Source organism: Theobroma cacao, chromosome 8, assembly GCF_000208745.1.
Source record: "Theobroma cacao cultivar B97-61/B2 chromosome 8, Criollo_cocoa_genome_V2, whole genome shotgun sequence".
In the NCBI taxonomy this organism is placed as follows: Eukaryota; Viridiplantae; Streptophyta; class Magnoliopsida; order Malvales; family Malvaceae; genus Theobroma; species Theobroma cacao.
Window position 1 is genome coordinate 8,951,813 of NC_030857.1, and position 22,697 is coordinate 8,974,509.

The 22,697-nt window shown below is 33.2% G+C and overlaps 2 protein-coding genes across 4 annotated transcripts; one reads left to right on the top strand and one right to left on the bottom strand.

Moving 5' to 3' along the window:
• LOC18592776 (probable leucine-rich repeat receptor-like protein kinase At5g49770) lies at positions 3,510–9,157 on the top strand. 2 transcript variants are annotated; one of them, XM_007019654.2, is made up of 19 exons: positions 3,510–3,594; positions 4,028–4,151; positions 4,295–4,366; positions 4,539–4,613; positions 4,725–4,796; positions 4,892–5,053; positions 5,186–5,260; positions 5,337–5,408; positions 5,520–5,591; positions 5,677–5,745; positions 5,837–5,911; positions 5,993–6,064; positions 6,164–6,298; positions 6,395–6,867; positions 6,958–7,107; positions 7,195–7,334; positions 7,413–7,632; positions 7,950–8,185; positions 8,345–9,157. In XM_007019654.2, exons 1-19 carry the CDS (start codon positions 3,510–3,512, stop codon positions 8,855–8,857), a joined length of 2,892 nt encoding a protein of 963 aa, XP_007019716.2. In that variant the 3' UTR covers positions 8,858–9,157. The 2 variants fall into 2 exon arrangements, with proteins under 2 accessions (XP_007019716.2, XP_017981588.1); XM_018126099.1 differs by lacking the exon at positions 3,510–3,594 and having other exon boundaries at positions 4,077–4,168.
• Positions 9,158–11,530, bottom strand: LOC18592775 (probable beta-1,3-galactosyltransferase 8). Of its 2 annotated transcripts, none has more exons than XM_007019653.2 (8): positions 11,170–11,530; positions 10,993–11,057; positions 10,703–10,899; positions 10,306–10,563; positions 10,094–10,172; positions 9,832–9,957; positions 9,632–9,741; positions 9,158–9,535 (listed from the first exon to the last, which is right to left on the bottom strand). In XM_007019653.2, exons 1-8 carry the CDS (start codon positions 11,416–11,418, stop codon positions 9,387–9,389), a joined length of 1,233 nt encoding a protein of 410 aa, XP_007019715.2. In that variant the 5' UTR covers positions 11,419–11,530; the 3' UTR covers positions 9,158–9,386. The 2 variants fall into 2 exon arrangements, with proteins under 2 accessions (XP_007019715.2, XP_007019714.2); XM_007019652.2 differs by having other exon boundaries at positions 10,094–10,181; positions 11,170–11,527.

Consider the following 22,697-nt stretch of genomic DNA (forward strand, 5'->3'; position numbering starts at 1 on the left):
CCAGCCCTTGATGTCACTTTTAGATCTCTCTCCTCAAGCATGCTAAATGGAAACAAAGGCATAGGAAAGGTAGAAATCAAGCTAAAGTCGAAAAATCTTACCGTTAGACGCGTAAACGGGCGAAAAACGTGAATTCCCCTTTGAATTTTCTTGCTTCTCTTTGGTTTTTCTTTTTTTCTTCCTTTCCTCTCTATTTTCTCTCTTGTTCTCCCTTATGGCCGGCCATCACTTAAAATGAGGTTTAAATGGGCTGACTTTTCATTAAAATAATATTAAATCATTAAAAAAGTGTCATGTGTCACTTTTCCATTGGCCCATTTTTAAATTTTCGTCTTTTAAACTTCAATTTTTCACCACTTAACATACCATAGTTGTTCATACCAAAAATAAATAAATCTTATGATTTTGACAAGTTTTGGGTGGTGAAAATTACGATTTTTACCCCGGGATGACAAAATTATCGTTTTGCCCCTATGTTTCGAAAATTGTCTGAATTAAAAATTTTCACTTCCTATCATTAAATTATACTCCAAAAAGTTAATCTTGATAAAAAATTTCACTCCATGATCAAATTATTATCTTAGGTGGCAAAATGACGATTTTGCCCCTAAACATCAAAATTTTTAATTTTTTTCCAAATGAACCCTCGAACTCCAAATAATCATTTTTAGTCATTCCTGGACTGTAAAATATTAAATTTCATCATACGATTCCTATTTGAACTAGTTCGAGGTTAAATCAACTCAAGTGTACCGTTAGGTACAATACCGGGTTTCGTCTATTCTTATGAACTTTCCTAGCGTAATAACATGTTACTCAGTGCATGCATGTCATGACATGTATTTATAGGGTCAGGTTTGACATTGTCACTTGATCAAATAAACTTAACCTATTTTTTATAAAAGGGTAAAATAAATTAAATAATGTAAGTTCATACTTTATTATCTAAAAAAATCTAATAATCTCCCACTTGGATTATATTATTTATACTCAAAATTTGGAAACATATTTTCTTAAAAATATTGGCGTACGGGCTAAGACAACTTGAAACTTAACAAGCTCAATTTATAAATAACTTGACACTTACCCTAAAAGATCTTTCTATCCAATAAAATTTGTGATATAGGAAAATAACAATAACTACATGTCTATCAAGATACACCACCAACTATAATCACATGTACTACCCAAGGACATGAAGTTAATGTGGTAGTGTCTCAATAAATAACAACATTTCTTTAATGATCTATTTCACGTGTTGTATTCATTTGTTAGTCATTTTGTTCTCTACTTTATGAAGCCCAAGCTTGCAAGAGAAATATTTTATGATTTATTCAATAAACCTATATGTCTACCTTACATATCTTGAGATATACATCATGTGTTAAAAACATAACAGTAAGGTTATAGATTTATGCCTCACCCTATGTCTTAAGTCTTCAAATAAATGTATAGAAACATAAATAATTTAGGAACGAATATACATTGTAAAGACTCCACAATACCTATGTCAAAATATGTTTCTTGAAAGTGATAAAGTGTAGTCCCTTGGTTTGGGGATCAACTACTATGTTATCAGTTTTAATATGCTTTTCTAAAATGTAACCTTTTTTTATAAGTTGTTCAATTGTCAAATCTCTAAATGCATAGTCTTTGTAATACCTCTATTGTTGTCAATGAACAAAAATGCTACAACATTATCAAAGTACAATTGTATGGGTTTAACAATAGAGCCAGTCACCGATAAATATTGAATGAGATTTCTCCACTAGATAGCCTATGTAACTATACCATAACGTATTATAAATTTTATGTGCATTGTAGATGTGATCACAAGTTTTGTTTTATACTTTTCCAAAATATTGCAACACCTACCAACATAAAAAAAATATATCGTAATGTGAATTTCTTATCTTTGTCAAAATTCATATGATTAACTTAAGGTTTTCAACGTTTAGATAAACTAGAGTACAATTCATAGTTCTGTTTAAATATCTCATTACTTTTTATCGAGGTTGAATAGTAAAAAAAAAATGGATTTCTTGTGAAGGATAGTTGAAATTGGTGTATGTTGCAAGTGAAGTGGATAATGTTAGATAAGTTAATGGATAATGATGTTGATTTTGGGAAAGCTCCAACAATTAATGGAAAAACAAACCAAGATTAATGAGAATTGAAATGAGAATATCAATGGGGTTGGTAGTGGGTAACCTTCCAAATTGAATTCAATGCATTCGAAGTTATGTTTACTTTGGTTTTTTTTTATTACTTGCTTTTTCTATGTTTCAAACTAATTTCTAACATTTTCTTTTTTATCTTTTGATATTGAAAACTATATTTTTTAAATTATAATTTTAAAAAAACCCCAAAAATACTAGACCCGTTCCCGTGCCAAATCAAAGTCAAACATAAATATTCGATTTCAAACTGTGAGTAATTTCGTAAAGTGGTTTATGGATTTTACCAATTGCTTTGTAACTATTAATTCTCTTTGTTTTATTGATGTTTTAATTAAATATGAAAATCATTGGGTTTTTGGATTGTATTATAAACAATAAATTATATCTCTTAAAACTTTTAAATTTGTATATCAAGGTTTAATTGTTGACCATTTTGTTTCTTTCTTCTTTTGTTGGTTTTTCCTTTTTTTTTTTTTCTTTTATGAATAGATAGGTAAGCTAAATATAACTTAAAGGGCAATATGCATAAGATGTAGCTAATCATCATCAATACTTACTAGACAAGTAAGTTTGAAGTGGGTTTACTATTCTACTAAAGCCCAAGTGTGTTCCTATATCAACACTTGGCAATTTCAGTGCCTAATTAATTGCTTAAACTTCGGGCCTTCTAATGGTGGGTTGGTGTTGGTTTTTTTTTTTTTGTTGAAAATATCTCCTAAAATTAGAAAACCAAGGATGTTAAGAATATACATTATATTACCATGGGACCCCTCTGCACCAACCATCAAATTTGCTTGCTTCCATGGAAATAAAACTGTAACCCATACCCATATCAAGCCATAATTATTGTAATTCCATGCTTAAACCTGACTCAGGAATCCCATTGGGCCGTTCTAAAAGATGAGAAATTAGCCAGTACTTTCATTGTCAAACACTACTCTGTGACATTCTGTACCTGCACTTGATGATGATTTCAAACGTATCCAACACACTTCTACACCAACACTGACAAAGAGAAAACAGTTTTTGTTTTTTGGTTTAATGAAATTAAAAAAGAAACGGAAAAAGAAAAAAAGATGATGATAGCTTCATATAACTTTAAGTGTAGGGGTTATTAGATTAGCTTCAAAGCTAAGGCAAATCGATTAAAGGAAGCCGTGAAAAGAAAAGGGTAGGCCACTGCCTTGCTCCTCTTTTGCTGCTACTCATATTTTTGGGCAGAAGCAGTAACACATTGTGCATGCTTGTTGGTGGTGAACATGATCAGCGACTGTGGAGTTTGAGAGTATTTGTGGTGAAACGCAGCACAGCAAGAGTCAGGTTGCAGCCATGACAGCCCTCTCATTACTCTTATTGCTGGTTTTCTTTTGTGCAGATGTTAGCCTTATTTCTGCTTTTACAGACCCTCACGACGGTAACCTTAATATCCTTGCTCCTCATTTCTGCCTCTTCTAACATTTTGTCATATATTTTCTCTTTTGATCAGTATATGAAATGCGTGAAAAGCAATATTGCTGCGCGCAGCCTTCTAAAGGTCAAGAAATTCAAGCTGTTTGTATAGCATTATAGTTAAATTATAATTATGTGATGTGTATAACTTATATTCAGTTTCTGACAGAAAAATGGGTGAAGGGGAAGGCCAAGAGCCATATCTTCTGTAACTATCCTCAATTGGCAATGCAACCTGTTTTTGAACTTCTGTTTGTACTGATAATATGCTTCAGATAATTTTCATTTCAATGATTATATATAGTTTTATATAGACAAGGGACAAGGGTAAGGCATCACAGGGAAACATTTCATATCATCATTTGCAACATCAATCTTTGTTTGTGCTTTTGCTGCAGCTGCTGCTCTCCAATCTTTGAAGGATTCATGGCAAAATACACCGCCAAGCTGGGATAAGTCGGATGATCCTTGTGGAGCACCATGGGAAGGAGTCACGTGCAACAGCTCAAGGGTGACTGCACTGTGAGTATTGTATAACAGTGGGTGTTTCTTTCTCAAGGCTGAATATGGACTCTGAGGAGTTTTTCTTTTCTTTTCAAGTTTAACTACTTCTCTTCTACTGGTCATTTGGATCATGGTCATTACTTATGCTCATGTGATCTCAGGGGATTATCAACCATGGGTCTTAAAGGGAAACTAAGTGGTGACATTGGGGAACTAACTGAATTGAGATCCTTGTGAGTTTCCTTCTCACTATGTTTTTTCATCTATTGTACTGAACTATGCATGTGCAGGATTACTACATGAAGGATAGTCAATATGGAATTCTGTTTCTCATTCGTCTATGAACAATTCTAAATCGCATCTATTACATATATTTTTCTCACTTTTAAAATTATTTAACTATAGGGACCTGTCATTTAATCGGGATCTCACCGGTTCTCTGTCTCCACGTTTGGGGGATTTGGAAAAGCTGAATATCCTGTAAGATGGCTACTTTACTGATTTGATGAATCCAGCTTTCTGCTCAACTAGCTTCCTCATGATATGAATTTATCTTCTGCTTATTTTCCTTTTGGTATCCCATTTTTTCAGAATCCTAGCCGGCTGTGGCTTCACTGGTAATATTCCAGAAGAGCTTGGAAAGCTGGCTGAGTTATCCTTCCTGTAAGAGTTGCCATTACTACTAATAAAACTACATAAATCAGTGCAAAGTAAAGACCTTTTATGCCTATTCATTTCAAAACTACCCTTGTTTGCAGTGCCCTGAATTCAAATAATTTCACTGGTAGAATTCCTCCATCTTTGGGAACGCTCTCTAAACTCTATTGGCTAGATCTGGCAGACAATCAGCTGATGGGATCTATCCCAGTTTCGACACCCACCTCCCCAGGATTGGACCTCCTTTTAAAGGCTAAACACTTGTAAGTTTACTTTCCCAACATACCTTCAGTGTGAAAGATAAGAAAGGATGAAAGTACCTGATCGTTATGTACTTAGAAGTTCAGATCACTGAGTATTGACCAAATAAGAGTTTCATTGTTGTGAACTTGCAGCCATTTCAATAAAAATAAGCTTTCGGGTACCATTCCACCAAAACTCTTCAGCTCTGAGATGGTACTAATTCACATGTAAGTTGATATCCATCCATCAATTTAGTTTGTATGGCATTCCTCCTCCTAAAGGTTCATAGCGTTACAATGTCAGACTATTTGATGGAAATCAATTTGCTGGGAACATCCCGTCCACATTAGGACATGTTCAGACTCTCGAGGTTCTGTGAGTAAAAACTCCATTGACCTCATTTTCTTTCCTCTGCAGCTTTACTTTGTTATATTAATTTTCCTCTGTTAACACTAATGGGAATGCACACATTCCAATCCAAAACAGTCGACTTGATAGAAACGCTTTGACAGGAAAGGTCCCTTCAAATCTCAACAACCTTACAAACATCAATGAATTGTGGGTATATATTTTTTACTTTTTCAGTTTGATAATGTTGTGGTTAATGAACTTACTTCCTGATGCAAATTTTGCTTTCCTTCAGGAATTTAGCACACAATAATCTAACTGGCCCTTTACCAGACTTAACCTCAATGAATACACTCAATTATGTGTAAGTCAGAAGAATAGGAGTTTCCTTCTTCAGATGTGATGGTTTATTTGTTTTTCATAGTAATGAATCCTGACTCCATTTCACTTTACAGGGATCTTAGTAACAATTCATTTGACCCAACAGAAACTCCAGTCTGGTTCTCAACCTTAGCGTCACTCACTACTCTGTGAGTAATTTGTAGTCACCAAAAAAAAATCTGACTCTTCCTTCAACTGTTGTAACTTATGCAAAATTTCATAATTTGCAGAGTTATTGAACATGGATCACTTCAAGGGCCTGTACCGCAAAAGCTTTTTAGCTTCCCGCAGATACAGCAAGTGTGAGTAGTGACTCGAATTTAAAAAACCATTCTAAAAAGCTTATTTTAAGAAAAGAGAAGGTGCATGACTCAATTCAGGTCATCTTGATCTTTTGACAGGAAACTACGAAACAATGCCTTTAATGGCACATTGAACTTGGGTGACAAAGTTGGCACTCAACTAAAGCTTGTTGATTTGCAGAACAACCAGATTTCCTCAATAACACTAGGATCTGGATATACGAATACTTTAATGTAAGACATTTCATTGGTGTTAATTTTTTTCATCTAGAATAATAATCTATATTTTCCCCCCCCACCATACTTATTTGTCACTGTTATGTGATTCAGTCTTATAGGCAATCCCGTGTGCACAAGTGCTCTCTCAAACACTAATTACTGTCAGGTTCAGCAACAAAATACAAAACCCTATGCCACCAGCCTAGCTAATTGTGGAAGAAAATCATGTCCCATTGATCAGAAGCTTAGCCCTCAGAGTTGTGAATGTGCCTATCCATTTGAAGGAACATTGTATTTCAGAGGACCCATGTTCAGGGAATTGTCCAATGTGAATATGTTTCATTCATTAGAAATGAGCCTTTGGGTGAAATTGAGCCTAACTCCTGGTTCAGTTTTCCTTCAGAATCCATTCTTCAATGTTGATGACTACCTTCAGATCCAGCTGGCACTCTTTCCACCAGATGAAAAATACTTCAATAGGTCAGAAATTCAGAGAATTGGATTTGATTTAAGTAATCAAACTTACAAACCTCCTCCAGAGTTTGGACCATACTATTTTATTGCTTCTCCTTATACTTTCCCAGGTAACTGAAACCTTCCTATTCCTAAGAATTTAACTTTGATCTTAACCTATAAGTGATGGATTGACAAATCAAACCACAAATTTGCTTCAGCCTCAAATGGAACTTCTGTTAGCATTGGAGTAATCATTGCCGTAGCAATTGGGGGTGTCATTTTGGTTCTAGGCTTGCTTGGAGTTGGAATATATGCTGTTCGGCAAAAGAAACGTGCAGAAAAGGCCATTGGGTTGAGTAAACCATTTGGTAAGTAATACTTGAAATTTGGTATAGAAACAGGTATCTGGTATTGTAAAATTGTTTACTTCTGTATTGATCTTCTACATGTTCCAGCATCCTGGGCACCAAGTGGCAGAGACAGTGGTGGTGCACCACAGTTGAAAGGAGCAAGGTGGTTTTCTTATGATGAGCTTAAAAAGTGCACCAATAATTTCTCTGAAAATAATGAACTAGGATTTGGAGGGTATGGCAAGGTAAATCTCCAAGTTTATCTAACGAGGTTTATGGATTACTGTTAGCAGTTGCTGAAATAGCCTTCATGTCCTCTGCAGGTATACAGAGGAATGCTCTCTGATGGACAATCAGTGGCAATTAAAAGAGCTCAACATGGATCAATGCAGGGTGGGCTTGAATTCAAGACTGAAATTGAATTGCTTTCAAGAGTTCATCATAAGAACCTTGTTGGTCTTGTTGGATTTTGCTTTGAGCAAGGAGAACAAATGCTGGTTTATGAATTTATGGCCAATGGAACACTTCGGGACAGCCTGTTAGGTTAGTTTACCTTACGTTGCAGGTATAACATGTGAGTTAAAGATGAAACAATGATTAGTAATTGTCTAGGTGCATGAGATTGATTTGTTAATCGTGGGAGAGTGCCTGATTTTAGCATTAAAAATGTGGTGGTTGTCTTTGCAACAAGGTTTCATCTCCTGCACCATCAGAGAATCAGTCTTGTCTTTTGTATTTTTCACCTAGAGCTTCACTTGTGTGCCTCATGGGAAGTCCATGGAAAGTCACCATTAATTTATGATTCAGGTTCTTGATGGCTACCTCATTTAATAAATGACATGGAATCACATTTGTTGTAGGGAGATCTGGCATATACATTGACTGGAAAAGGAGACTCCGCATTGCTCTTGGCTCAGCTAGAGGACTAGCTTACTTACATGAGCTCGCAAATCCTCCTATTATCCACAGAGATATTAAGTCCAGCAACATTTTGTTGGATGAAAATTTAACAGCGAAGGTTGCAGACTTTGGCCTGTCGAAGCTGGTATCAGACAGTTCAAAGGGCCATGTTTCAACCCAAGTTAAAGGCACATTAGTGAGTACTCTTTAACATGTTACTTAAGATGCTTTTGGAATCGGATTGATTTTTCAGTTTTATGCTCTCACTTCAATTATACCCATGCAATCCACTCAGAGTTTCCAAATATGTAGAATATTTTTATTTCTCTAACTCTCAAATGATATTTTGTTGCAGGGTTATCTGGATCCTGAATATTACATGACCCAACAATTAACTGAGAGGAGTGATGTTTACAGTTTTGGCGTGGTAATGCTTGAACTTATAACAGCTAAGCAACCGATTGAGAAAGGTAAGTACGTTGTGCGGGAGGTGCGAACAGTGATGAATACGAAGGATGAAGAGCACTATGGCTTGAGGGACTTAATGGATCCAACCATCAGAAGCACAGGAATTCTTATAGGATTTGGAAAATTCTTGGAGTTGGCAATGCAATGTGTTGAGGATTCAGCTACAGACCGTCCAACAATGAGCGAGGTGGTAAAGGCCATTGAAACCATTTTGCAAAATGACGGGATGAACACAAACTCAACTACTTCTGCTTCATCATCTGCTACTGATTTCGAAGCTGCAAAAGGTTCTCTTAGGCATCCTTATGGCGATAGTTTACCTAAAAAGGATAACAATGACAGCGATACTTTCGACTACAGTGGTGGATACACACTTTCTGCAAAAGTTGAACCCAAGTAGATGATCCTTTCCTCCTTCCTCTTACATTTGTTTTTTCTTTTGTTGTCTTCTCTTAGAATGAATCTTCACAAGTTTTTATGTTTTAGATGAGCTATCCTTGTTATTAAGAGAGATGTTATATGTTTACCATGATAAATTGTAGTTTGCCAAATTAAAGAAAAGAAAATGTAAGGGAGTTACTGTTGTGTAGCTAGGTTATAGAATTTCCAAGCATATGCAAGATTGACTGCATTGTCCTATCCTTGGTTTTACTTTTACTTTCGCTGGTAGATATGTAAGTAAAACCATTTATCTGTAGTATCGTATGAACCTCTTTTGTTTTAATCTCAGGAATCCATATTTGGATAATTATTAGGCAGCACAACCTCTAACTTAATTTATTCTTCTATATGTATATATATAGTGTCCTCCATGGTACGTATGTGAAACAGAAATATATAGGCAAAAACAATATCAGCTATGCTAGAGTCTAGGCCTTAGCTCTGAACACATGTACGGTATGGGGGCAGGGCAGTAGGCTGTAGCAAACTCAAAGATCAACCTTCCAAAGTGCACCATCTCCTTCTCCGCAAGAGGAATGCACATATTTCATTCTCTCCACTGAATTGCATACTCCGCTGCACGACCAATCGAATGAGGCCACGCAGATATTCCCTGCTTGAGCCTTCCATTCACAATCTGACAGGCACAACATTGTTGGTTTTAGTTAGTTGAGGAACAGCAAAGATATGCATATGATTTGATGACCCAAAAGAGAGAAGAAGTTTTGCATACCTGGAGGGGTCCCACAGCACATGGAACGGTCGTCCACGTGTTCAACTTCTAAGCCAATCAACCATGATCCCAGAGACACGTCCTCATTGGCGTATCTATGCAAGATGGGGCTGCCAACCATTGAGAAATTCATGCCTCAGTCTGAAAGCGTTCCATAAAGAGAGAGAGAGAGAGAGAGAGGTGTAGAAGCAAAGACTGACGAGTTGATGGAAATATAGGCAGCAAGGTCCTTGGAGATGCCATATAATTGTCCAGTGGCATGCCTGAAGTACTTGTTTCCATCCTCTCCAAATTTCCAGTACTCTGGTTCGTGATATTTCACCCCTCTGCCGTACAATTACTTGTTATTGTATTATGATTAATTTTCAGTACTATGATTAGTTTGTCTTGTTATTTTTTTTAAAAAATAATTAAAAATATTTTGCTAGTATACAATAATTATTAAAAATATAAAAAACTTACTTGCGAGAAAGAACTGGTCCAGACTTCATGCATCCGATATACACTCTGGGCTTGGATCGGTATTGTGCAAGCGTGCTGGCTAGCATACCTTTGCAATCAAAACAACAATACCAATATATATATATATATATTCCATGACTCATTGTAGTACTGTAAGATTATTGTATTACTATAAGATTGAATCAAACGAAGAACAGAAGAGAAATGCTAACCTAAGTTGAGATGGACATCATCATCCACCTTCACATAGAATTGGGCGTCCCATATGGCAACAGCAGTAGAGAAATAGAGTCTGGTCTTGGTGGACAGCTGGTGGTATCCTTCTACGTGTTTCAGCCTAAGAAAGTCCTTGTGCTCTGCCTCTTCTCTGTCCAGTGCTTTATCCAGAACACCCCCTGGTGTGGCACTGTGCCCTATCACAAACCTTATAACAATCCCTTTCTCTCTCTCCAATTTCTTCAGTTTTTCTCCTGTAACACCACAACAACAATTCTCAACTGCTTAATTTTATGACCCAGGTCTGGTACAATCCATTCATGCAAGCACATTTGCCATAAAGAAAAATTAAGGATCCAAAAAGACATGTTATGTTAGGAGACACCGCAGGACCTCTAGGCATCCATGTTTCTCGAACAGAGTCTCTTCTTTTCCTGCTGCTAAATGCTGTGTTAATTCCAATAACCACAAAAGCCTTCTGCAATGTCTGATTAGATTTGCTTTCCAGGGAAATTCCTCCAGCACTAGTCTTGCTCATACGAGCTACTGCTAATTCCATTTCCAAGTTGGAGATTGTTTTGTCAAGTGACCTACGTACGGTGCGGTTGGACATAAACATAATTAGATGGCATTTACTGAAACCGGAGGTTAATTTTGCACAATCACAAGAGGTATAAGCTCACTGGATAGCCTTGTGAGTTTTTGAGACTTCCCCCATGATATCTTCTGCCTTTCCTTCAGCCAATTTCTGATTAGAATGGGAAAAACTGATCTCAATCTGATAGGTTGCAGGCAGCAACATATATATGATATATAATAATAAAGGAATAAATTGGATAAACTCTAGTTAGCATGCATACACGTTTGCGATCAAAGTCACGGGCTACTTCTCCCAACTTATTGCTGGCATGCTTTTGAATGGGTGGAGTTGGATGATATTTGTCATGAGAAGTGTAAGCAGTCCACGTTCGGCTGGTAAACAGTGATCCTGCAAGAAAGCTAGCAAGACATAATACGAAAATGGCTTTCCCTGAAACTGCCTTTCCCCGCATTTTCTTGGACTCGTTGTCAAGCTGCCACGGGCACAAGGCATAATAAAGACGCTGCATGCGATCCTGAAGTGATCAGATTCTTTTAAGGTTGCAGCACCTTATTGTTCGTGGTCTTCACAAAGGCCCTTGAAGAAAACACAAAGGAAGAAGAAACTTAGGCTATTTATTTTCAGGTGAAGCTAAAGCTTGATATATAAAAAAACACATGCGCTCTATACCTCTATGTATACACCATCACATGCTATTGCCGTTCCTATATAGAATTAGTTCTAGAAAGAGTAGATGGAAATAGGGAAAGAAATCCCATTTTTGTGAAAATTTTATGACTATGATACTTTGTCGATTTGATTGAAACAACTGCCAATGGTTTGCTAATGCTAGCTTTCAATCCCCCCCACACCACTGAAGCCTATGATTTGAGCATATGGTCTCTACTCAAGCATGTCATGTGAGGCTATGTGCAAAGTTAAGGTAAAGCCCACCCAATATAGATATTCAAAGTAAAATTCTCTTGCTTAGAGACACTCTTTAAGAAGAAATGAAATCTCTAAGCTGATATCGCCCCAACAATTCTGAACAAATTAGGATTCTAATGCTACAAAAAATATGTGCTGTGCTTTGAGTCTTCCTGCATAGCTAATGAATCCCTTTGATTATCAAGATTCATCAATCAAAGGAAGGAGTGGGAAAATCATAACAGTCCCTTTGATCATATGAAGCCGGCATAAGAGTAAAACTCTACAAGAAGAAAAAGAGAAAAAGTTGATTTGAAGAAACAAGATGATGATGTACATTGATGTACTTACCAGTTAAACATTGCTTCAATTCTATTGTTAATATAATTAAGGATAAGCAAATACTGAAAACAACATAACCAGAATAAAATATACTAGTACCTTTCCGAATCATTCAGGATTGGGGCATCATTGACTGAGAAACGTTGCTATCGATTGCTAGCTAACGGCCATCCTCAAGCAAAACTTCTTATGTTGTAACTTTCCCTTACCCTATATATCCTAGCTAGTTTCAAATTACCTGAGCGCGCGGCCCTGGTTGCTGGGTTTGGCAGTTGGACCATGTTGTTTTCATGGTTCAACAACCTGTCAGCAGCTATTACAGAAAAAGAAGTTCCTTTGTTTGAGGTAATCGGTGACGTTTACGTGTGTATTTGTGTGCGCGCGCGTCAAGATGCTTCTTGTTATGCTTTGTGTGTAGCATAAACTCAATTAAAACATTAAGCTAGCATATGTTAGCTTTAACTTTCGTCAAGTGTTTGATCTGAACGTGGACCTAAATTTATGCTGTTTGGATGCCTTATTTAGAGGGTTTATGTCGAAGATCTGTTTATGTTAATATATAATGCATGCAAGGAATAGGAATGATATATCACACTATTCTTGTTAAGCTAATTAGTAGCTAGCACACACCAAGCATGCCTGTGAGACAAGGAGTCCCTTACATACTTGAGGATCCAAGTTCTTTAATGCCGAAATTTTCGGTCAGTGTTATATATTTGAACAGAAAGCATATGCACAGGACCAGTTAGCCTATAGATCGAGTATCACCAAAGAAAGCAAAAAAAAAAAAAAAGGCATTATTGTCATAGAATTCATGTTAGTTAAGTATTCTCTATTGAAAAGCGTAGAAACTAATTACGTGTGTTTAAACTGAAAGTTAATCAAGCGAATGACTCAAATGCTCTATAGAGATGGGATCAAATTTTGCATTAAAATTACTGTTGTACACCAATTTGTATTGTATTTTATTGTGTGTAAAATATTGTGACCTAAGAGAAAAAAAAAACACCAAAAAAAGGGAAAGGAAAATATTTGAAATATCATTTTATTCTCTTGTCACGTACAATACAGAAAACCCAACTTATATATTAGCCTGGGTAACAAACTTGTAACAAATTTGTAAAAAGAGGCAGAAAAATGTCTTAGAGATCTTAACATTAATAGTTTATTTACATAGTAATTACTAAGTGCGTGACTATAATAAAAGTTTATTTACATAGTAATTACTAAGTGCGTGACTATAATAAAAGCCTAACTAGCTATTTACTATTAATAATTCGTTAACAACTAATGTAGAAATCAATAATACAAAAGCTATTATCATCTAAAACTCCTATGCTTTTTATCTTCACTGCTTCTCAACAAATTTGTCATGTAATATCCTTCATTAAATAAATAATTTATCTCTAATACTCTCCCTCAAGATGAGTGTGTATGTTAATAACACTCATCTTGATGAGAAGAGCATGATAAGGACCTAGTTGCAATGCTTTTGTATAGATATCCACTAACTCAGTAAATAGATGTCATGGCTAAATAACTCTAGCAATGACCTTATCTCTGATGAAATAGAAGTCCATTTCAATATGTTTCGTACGTTTATAAAAATAGAGTTTTTACATATGTGAAGGGCTGATTGATCATCACAATATAGCTCAATAGCACCAAGATGAGAAATTCTGAAATCTTGTAGCAAAAGTAACAACTACTGCACCTCACAACACGTTGCTGCCATTGCCCTATATTTAGCCTCAGTGGAATTCCTTGCCTCTACTGATTGCTTTTTAGATTTCCAGCTTATAAGTGATTTACCTATAAAAACTCCATAACCAGTGACAGATATTCTAGTATCCAAGCAATCTTCCCAATCACCATCATTGTAAATCTAATCTGGTATCTGAATATGAAAATAACATGATACCTTGCCTTGGTGCCCCCTTGAGGTACTTCAAAACTCTAAAAGTTACTTGTAAGTGAACACTACTTGGTTGTCCATATATTGAGACAATATATGAACTGCATAGGCTATGTTCAGTCTTGTAAAGGTCAAATATAGTAATTTACCAAAAAGTTGCTTATAAATAGTGCCATCTTGCAATAATTATTCCTCTTTTGCCCTTGCTAGCTTTTGATTGTAGTCTATTGGTGTTGTGATTAGTTTTCCACCAAGTAACTCATACTTTTCAAGCAAATCTAACACATATTTCCTTTGGCATATAGAAATGCCCTTATCAGACCTTGCAACTTTAAGACCTAGGAAATATTTTAACTTCCCTAAGTCTTTTAGTTTGAATTTGGTTTTCAAGTAATTCTTCACATCATTAGTAAGTGTAATAGATGAACTTGCAATAATTATATCATATACATACACTAAGAGAGCAACAAAATCTCCATTGTTCATAGATTTTTTAAATAAAGAATAACCACAAGACTACTTGTAAATACTGCATTTATTGCACTTACTAAATCTCCACGACTGATTTTATTTTCAAGAAACTTTTAGTTTTATTGCCAAGCAAACAACAGTGAGCTATTGCAACGATTAAAGGTTAGTATCTTGATTAACTTGATATAAATAATGCATTTCTCAATGGTGATTTGCATGAAATAGTATATATGATGCTGCCACAAGGTTATAAGCCTTATCTTTAGGGGGAATATACAATATCACAAAATTAGAACTTAGTTTGCAAACTCCACAAATCACTTAAAACTTCGAAGCTAAGAATTTATAGAATCAATGGTTAGGTTATTGTCAAAAACATTATTTTTTGGAGAAATGGTATTTTGGGGATCATAATTACTTGTATCAACTTCATGTTCTTGATGGTTATGTAAGGGATGAATATGTGAATGTGAAGTGACATCAGGTGAATCAAAAGAATAAAGCAAATCAAATGGTGATGAAGCTCTGTTATGCAAAGTGGGAAATGAAGTATAAGAATCAACTATTTGTTGCAAATATTTAAAAAGAAACGCAGATTCATGAAAAATGACATCCCTATAAACAAAGACATTATGTGTCTCCAAATCATATAGCTTGCAGCCTTTTATGCCTCTAGGATAACCTATGAAAACACACTTTGTAGCTCTTTTATCAAATTTTTTTTCTATAACTTGAAATGATAGATGCAAAGCATAATGATGCAATCACTCTAAGATGTGAATATGAAGGAATTTTATAAACAAGATTTCATATGGTGTTTTATTTTGTAAAACATGTGTGGCAATTCTATTTATAATGTGTGCAACAATTAAGATTGAATCACCCAAAAATTTCAAAGGTACTGATGATTGAAATATTAATGCCCTTGAAATGACTAACAAATGCTAATGTTTACATTCAACTACTCCATTTTGTTGTGGAGTATCAATAACGCAACATAGTAAAGTAGATGTAAAATTTCTTTAGAAGAATAAAAATCCAAAAGTTTAAACTCATTCTCATTATCTGACATGATTTAAAACCATATTATAAACAGTAGGTATGATAATTGAAACTTTAGATTTATACTTCATTAGAAAACTCCATGTAAACCTTGTGTAATCATTTACTATTGTAAAAAAATAATGATGGTTTGATGATGTTGCAACAGACTAAGGTCTCCATATATATGCCTTCCTGTATCAAATCAAAAGATGAATTTGAAAAAGTACAATAAACAGGAAAAAGTAATGGTTTTTGCTTTGCTAATAAACAAATGTCACAAATCAAATCAGATTTACATTAAAAACATCAAAATTGTTTTAATGAATCAACCTAATTTTGCTCAAAAGGGTACGTCCTAACTCGAAATGCCATAAATCAAAGTCCCTTGGTGTTGAACTACAAACATTTGCTAATGGTTGCTTGGGAATATTTACATTCTTATTTTTGCTAAGCTTTTTCAACAGTTGTTCATCTAGCTTGTCTTGCATGATATACAACTCATTGATAACCTTAGTAACCTTAATCATTTTCCAAAAAATTGGGTTCTGTATGACAAAATATTCATATAAAAGAGTTAAACAATATTTTCTTGATTTTGTATGTGAACTTACTGTAATCAAATTATAGGTAAAAAGTGGTACATATAGCACATTTTCCAATATTAAAGATCTTAGTTGCACAATTCCTATGTGCGAAATAACAACTTTGGTTTTGTTTGGTAAGTGAACAAATGCATTATGGATTGCCCTATATGAAGAGAAAGGCTTTAAACTACAAGTTATATGGTCTGTGGCACTTGTGTCTAAGATCTAAGTATCATTAAGAAAAAATAAATAATTTATAGTTTGTATATGGCTTACAAAAGCATGATGAGTGCACAAGTAATTGTGATTAGTAATTGTACCTGTTTGTGCAGAGTTTAAAAATGAGATTTTGTTACTGTGGTTACTAGTACCTGCATTATCATTAACAACTGCTGAAGGATGCTCATTGATTGAAGCTAAAATTTTCTAAACTTGATCTTTAGGAAAATCTCTTTGAAAACCAGAACTAGTAATACCATCTCCACTGTCGTGATGATCCTTTTAACCAACAGTCATAACACTATTTATACTATAATTTTCTTTTTTTTTTCCAATAAACTTGCCTTTTGCAAACTTGAAGTCATATGGAAATCCCACTAGCTTGTAGCATTTTTCCTTATAATGGCCCTTCTTACCATAATTTGTACAAACTATATAGGATTTACCCTTAGTTTTATTATAAAAAATAATCATATTTGTAGAGGCCTCTATAAAAGGATGAGTTTGTAAATTTATACTACGTTGAGATTTTTCTCTAAAGATAATACTACAAACTTCATCCAAAGTAGGGAAAAGTTTCATCATAATAAGTTATGACCTAAAAGCAGCATAAGATTCATTCAATCCATTAACAAACTTAAACACATTATCTTTTTCAGTCCTATCAATAAACTTATGAAAGTTTTGATTACAATTTCCACACTTATAATAAGGCAATGGTATAAAATTTCACAATTCCTCCTAGTTGGAGTTAAGCTCAGTAAAATAACCATCCATAGATTGTGTACCTTGTGAGATATTGTGAAAAGAATGTTGAAGATTGAAAATCCTCACATCGTCTAGTTGTGCGAATCTCTTGAGAAAATCCCATTTCTGAGCGATATTGTTCATATAAAAGGCATTTGATACAATTTATGGAGTAAGTGAATCCAACAACCAAGCAACTATAAGGTTGTTATATCTTGTTCATGCCATGTACATTTTATCAGAAGGCTGAGGTGGTGGAATTGACATAATAAAGCTTGTCTTAATGCAGATTGAAAAAGCTAGAATAAATAAATGACTTTATGAGTAACAGTTGTTTGAATTGAGCTTAGGTGTAATTACCACCAATCCATTATTATTTGAATGGTGGAGTAAATAAGGAAATGTATAAGAATCATCCACCATAGAGATTGTTGGCACGATTGGTGCCTCAAAAGAAGTTGCCATAATGAATCTTGACTTGAATTGAATCAATCAAGAATTATCGAAAAGAATTTCAATTAAAACAACCAAAAAAATGAATCTTGATCTTGAGAAATCCTATATCATGGCTCTGATACCATGAAAATATTGTGACATGAGAGAGAAAAACTTAGAAGAAGAAAAAAGAAAAAAAATTAGAATATTATTTTATTCCCTTGTCATGTTTATTATAGAAAATCTAGCTTATATATTAATTTGGGTAACGAACTTGTAATAATCTGTACAAAAGGGTAGAAAAATGTCCTAAAGATCTTAACAATAATAGTTTATTTATATGATAAAACTACCTATAGTAATTACTTAAGTGAGTTACTATAGTAAAAACCTAACTAATTATTTACTATTAGTAATTCATTAACAACTACTGTAAAAATCAAGAATATAAAAACTATTAACATTTAAAACTCCTGTACTTCTTATCTTCACTGCTCCTTAACAAATCTATCATGTAATTTGCCTCTGGGCATTTGGCTCATTAGTTGATGCATGATCTCTCTACTTAGAGAGTAGGGTTCTAATCCCCTTTTCCCCAATTAAAAAAAATCTATCATGTAGTTTCCTTCATTAAAGAAATAAATTCATTTCTATTATTGTGAATGGATGTTACAATGTGATATGAGTTTACAAGGCTAGTTTTTAACATTTAAGTCTTAATAGAGTAGGTCATTAAAGGTGAAAAGATAAAAAAAAGTCGCTATCTAGATTTGTTAGCTTTGGTCCATCACCTTAACTAGAGATGGATCCATAGATTACAAAGGATCTAATTTCGGTCTATCACATAAATTATATTTTAATGGATGGCATATTTTTTGACATTGCACAAGATTTGTTGTGCTAACTATTCATCAAGGAGTTATAGTTCTTTAGTTTCTTGTTGATCAAATTATTTTAAATTATGTTTAAACTTTAGACTTGTTATACCTCTAACAACTGATAGAATCCTTTACCTCCACTATTGAGGTAATAACTTTAAAGTAAACAAGTGAGTGTAGAAAACAAGATACATACACTAAACAAGATCTAACTATAAAATACTAAATTAATTTATCTTTATCAATAATTAAAAGGTAGCTTTATTACAATTTACTAATTGTTATTATACTTAAGAGGTAAATATATTTTATCTGGTATCTATATGACTTTAATATTACCAACAAATGATGAAGAATTTAAAAATTATAACCTAATACATTGTATTAATAAATTATATCTTAATAAAGAGTACATCATTCTCTGTTGGAAAAATATGACATAATACTTAAAAAGTTCCTCCAAATATTTAGAAAAATTCAAATAAGCTCTTATTCTGGTATTACATTCATTAAATTATTTTATTTTTTAGATCAACTAAGTCCTTATAACTAATGATTAACTAACTATTGTTAGTCAAAACACCACATGTGATTTTATGCCATATGGTGTTAACGTGATATGTTTGCATGTGATGATATGACAAGATCACGTGGTCACATGGAAAATTAGTCAACCATTAATCATAAATGCCTATTTGATCTAAAATAAAAGTAGAGAAGTTTAATTGAATACAATATATAACAAATAAAAGTTTATGTAAATGTTCTAGGATACTTTATAGGCTTTTTAAAGCATTATGTTACAAAAAAAATTCAAATGATTTGCATAAAGTTATTGGAATCAAGAATTTGATTGTATGTTTTCTTAAGTTGTTTTAAACTTTTATTATTTATATTAATTTTATATATAACTAGGTGAAAGACCCAAGCATTGCTACGGGTTGTTCAATTGATGAATATTGAATATTAAAAAAAAATTTATAATGTTTGGATATAGTATGTTTTTAATAATGTTGTGTGCTTAATAAATTTAATATTTCAACTTTATACATTGAAAATGGAGAAGACTTTTTAGAATTTATTTACTAACAGGCCAAACTCAAAGTTGAATGTAGAAAAAGAACATTCATATAGGTGGTCATACATATTTTATATTATAAAATATTAAAATGATATTATTCCAACAATTAAAGCAACACAACAATCAGTTGTGGTGTACAAAATTTGATTGTTCTTGTATTGTGTGTACATTTTTACCATAGCAGTTGTAGTACATTGGAGCTACAAAAAACTTGCTCCATCTATGGTAAAATTTACCTATTTTCTTTATAGTGAAGGTATCTGCAAACTATTGCTTTCTTTGCAATATGCTTGAACCTCTTGTTTGCATATCATCAAGTATGATATGAAGTTAGTTGATAGTTTCTTTATACTAATTTAAATAAAAAATACTATCATTTTGGGTAATTTACCTATTTTCATTTTTTTTCTAGGTGACTCTTCCGAAAATAGTTCCTTTGAAACTTGTACACTTGTCAAAGATGGTGGTAGTTTCATTTGAGGTTCTCCAATGCTAAGTGGAGTTTGACCGATAGTCGATTGTTGACTTGAAGAACTTGTAAACTCTTGGATTAGGGGTACTTGAAGCCACAATTTACTTGACACTGTTACAGTCAAAGATTTTAAAAATTATGTATTCATGATCGATGGCTTTTCATGTGAGTCCTACTCTAAATTTTTTTCTAGTGTTGATTAGTGCCTTCACAAGAGGAGGAAGAGTCGTCTTGTCTAATGTTTTAATTGCAGCAAATTTTGTAATTGTAGCTCTAATCAATTTTTCAGCTTGTTGTCCAAAGCTTGCAGCTTAATGGTACCAGTTACATCTTGGACCATTAACTACCAAATCATTCTATAAAATATTTTAAAATGTGTTGTTAGATTCTTTGTTTTGTAAGGATGCAGTTTTTACTAAATTCAATAATAAATAAGTATTATGTTACTTACATAGGAACCAATGTCTTCTTATCGTGTTTCGGGCACGAAAATTTGCCAGCACAAAATCGTAGACCTGCTGCACATTGATCACAAGTGTTATAGCACCATCCATTTGATGCTTCGACATTGATAATTGCCACTGTGACCTTAAATTTGGCATTCTGACATGGAAAAGAACAAAAATTTTGTTATATATTTAATTGTTTTATTTTTCATTTGTGAACAACATATAAATATTGATTGTCATCAATGTTATAGTACTATAAATAGATAATCTTACCAACACTTGCTTTGGATCCATAGCTAATAAATCTGCTACTGTTGCTTTTGAAAGACTTGTCTACTGAGTTAGCTGTGAATGTGTTTTTGTCTCTAATGCTTGTAATTTTTTTTCAATTAAAATTCTACTACGTAAGTATACGTATCGAATGTATAGTATACAAGCAAGCAGAGTATCGATCCCACAGAGAATTAATCTAAAATTTTACTAAGTACTAAAGTTAGAATAATTTAGTTTTATTCAAATAATTAAAATCTAAATTCTAATTAAACTAAAAATTACTAAACTAAAACTAATTTGATAAAAAATTAAAGCAACAAGATAATTGGGTAAAAAGCAAATCAAACAAGCCTAAAATTATAATATCACTCACACTTCATCTAAATCTTACCTCTCTTCCACAACTTATTTCAATAGGTTGAATTGCTAACCTAAAATCCTCAATTATTGATAAGGGTCTCCTTACTCGTCTTATAAAAATATCTATTTTAACCAAATCACTATGTCCCTATGTAAATTGAAATTAAAATAGACTCATTAAGTTTAGTCTCTAATTTTGGTTACATATGGCATATAATAATATCCCTATCCTATACACAAATCAATTAATATGATCATATGCTATTCTAATTTTAGTCTACACTAAACTCCTTGTTCCAAGTTATATTTAGGTTCCTAGATCAATTTAATTGGTGGCCAATCAATTAAAAAGCATTAAGAACAAATTGGAATAAACAATTTAAATCCCATTAAAGATAAGCAAGAAAGAGATTAAAAATTTAGATTACATGTGAGTTCAATTGCAATCCTAGAAAAATTGTTTAGTTCATAATATCTAATAAAAACTTCATCCAAAGAAAATTAGTCNGTTTAGTTCATAATATACTAATAAAACTTCATCCAAAGAAATTAGTCATTCATCGAAGTCAAAGAAAATAAGAAAAACACAAAAGTAGAGAGAGAAAACTAATAATTGAAACTTTATGATCTTTATCCTCCCTCTAACTCTTTTGCTTTCTTGCTTTGTTTTTTGTTCTTTTTCTCCAAAAAAATTGATTGCTGCCTTCTCCCAAAAACCTTTGAAAAAGGCTTCTTAAATAGCCTTCAAAAGCCTTAGCTTCCAAAATCCCATAAGCTTGTTATTTTTGAAAAATACATTGAGCGTCGTGACTATCATTTCCTAGAGCCACGACTCTCAAAGGTTTTGTCTCAATTCTGTTTTTCTGATGCAGTACTTTCACTTCAACAAAGATTTTGACCACCTTTCAATTTTAACTGGACAAAGTGGTAAACATAAAAGTTATAGCTCTTAGATTTCTAATGGTTTAAAAATCATGTCATTTGAACTTTTGTAGTATGAGATATGCTCAAAAAATCGAAATATATGCAAACATAGCACCAGTTCATTATGCACCTTTCTTCATCAATTGAAATTATTTTTGATCCAACTCCTGTAAAAATATAAAAATAAATAAAAATAATATAAAACTAACATTATTAATGTAAAATCAACATTTAAACATAAATTAAACTAAACTAATAAAATAACTAAAAAACACCTAAATCTGATCTTAAATCTAGTCTAACTTAGACTAATTAAGTATTTAATCTCCCATTAAATATATGTATTTGATGCACACATCATGGTTGTAATGCTTTTTCTTCATATTTAACAGTAAATGTAAGATTGAATATTGGTACAATAAATTGATAGTTGTTATTGATTGTAAAATGCCACAGTAGAGTTGATCTATACATTACCTTGATTTAAGTTCAAGGGCCTTTGAAATGTCTAGATCTATTTAGATTCTTGTAAGTGGATAAGTATCCTAAAATGAATGACTAATTAAAGATCAATGAAATTTGTGTGAACGATGATTATTATAGTAAGTAAAAGAATAGTGAGAATTATACTCACACTGGTAAGTTTTGATCATTAGTCTTGTAAATGCAAGAATGACATTTGTGTTG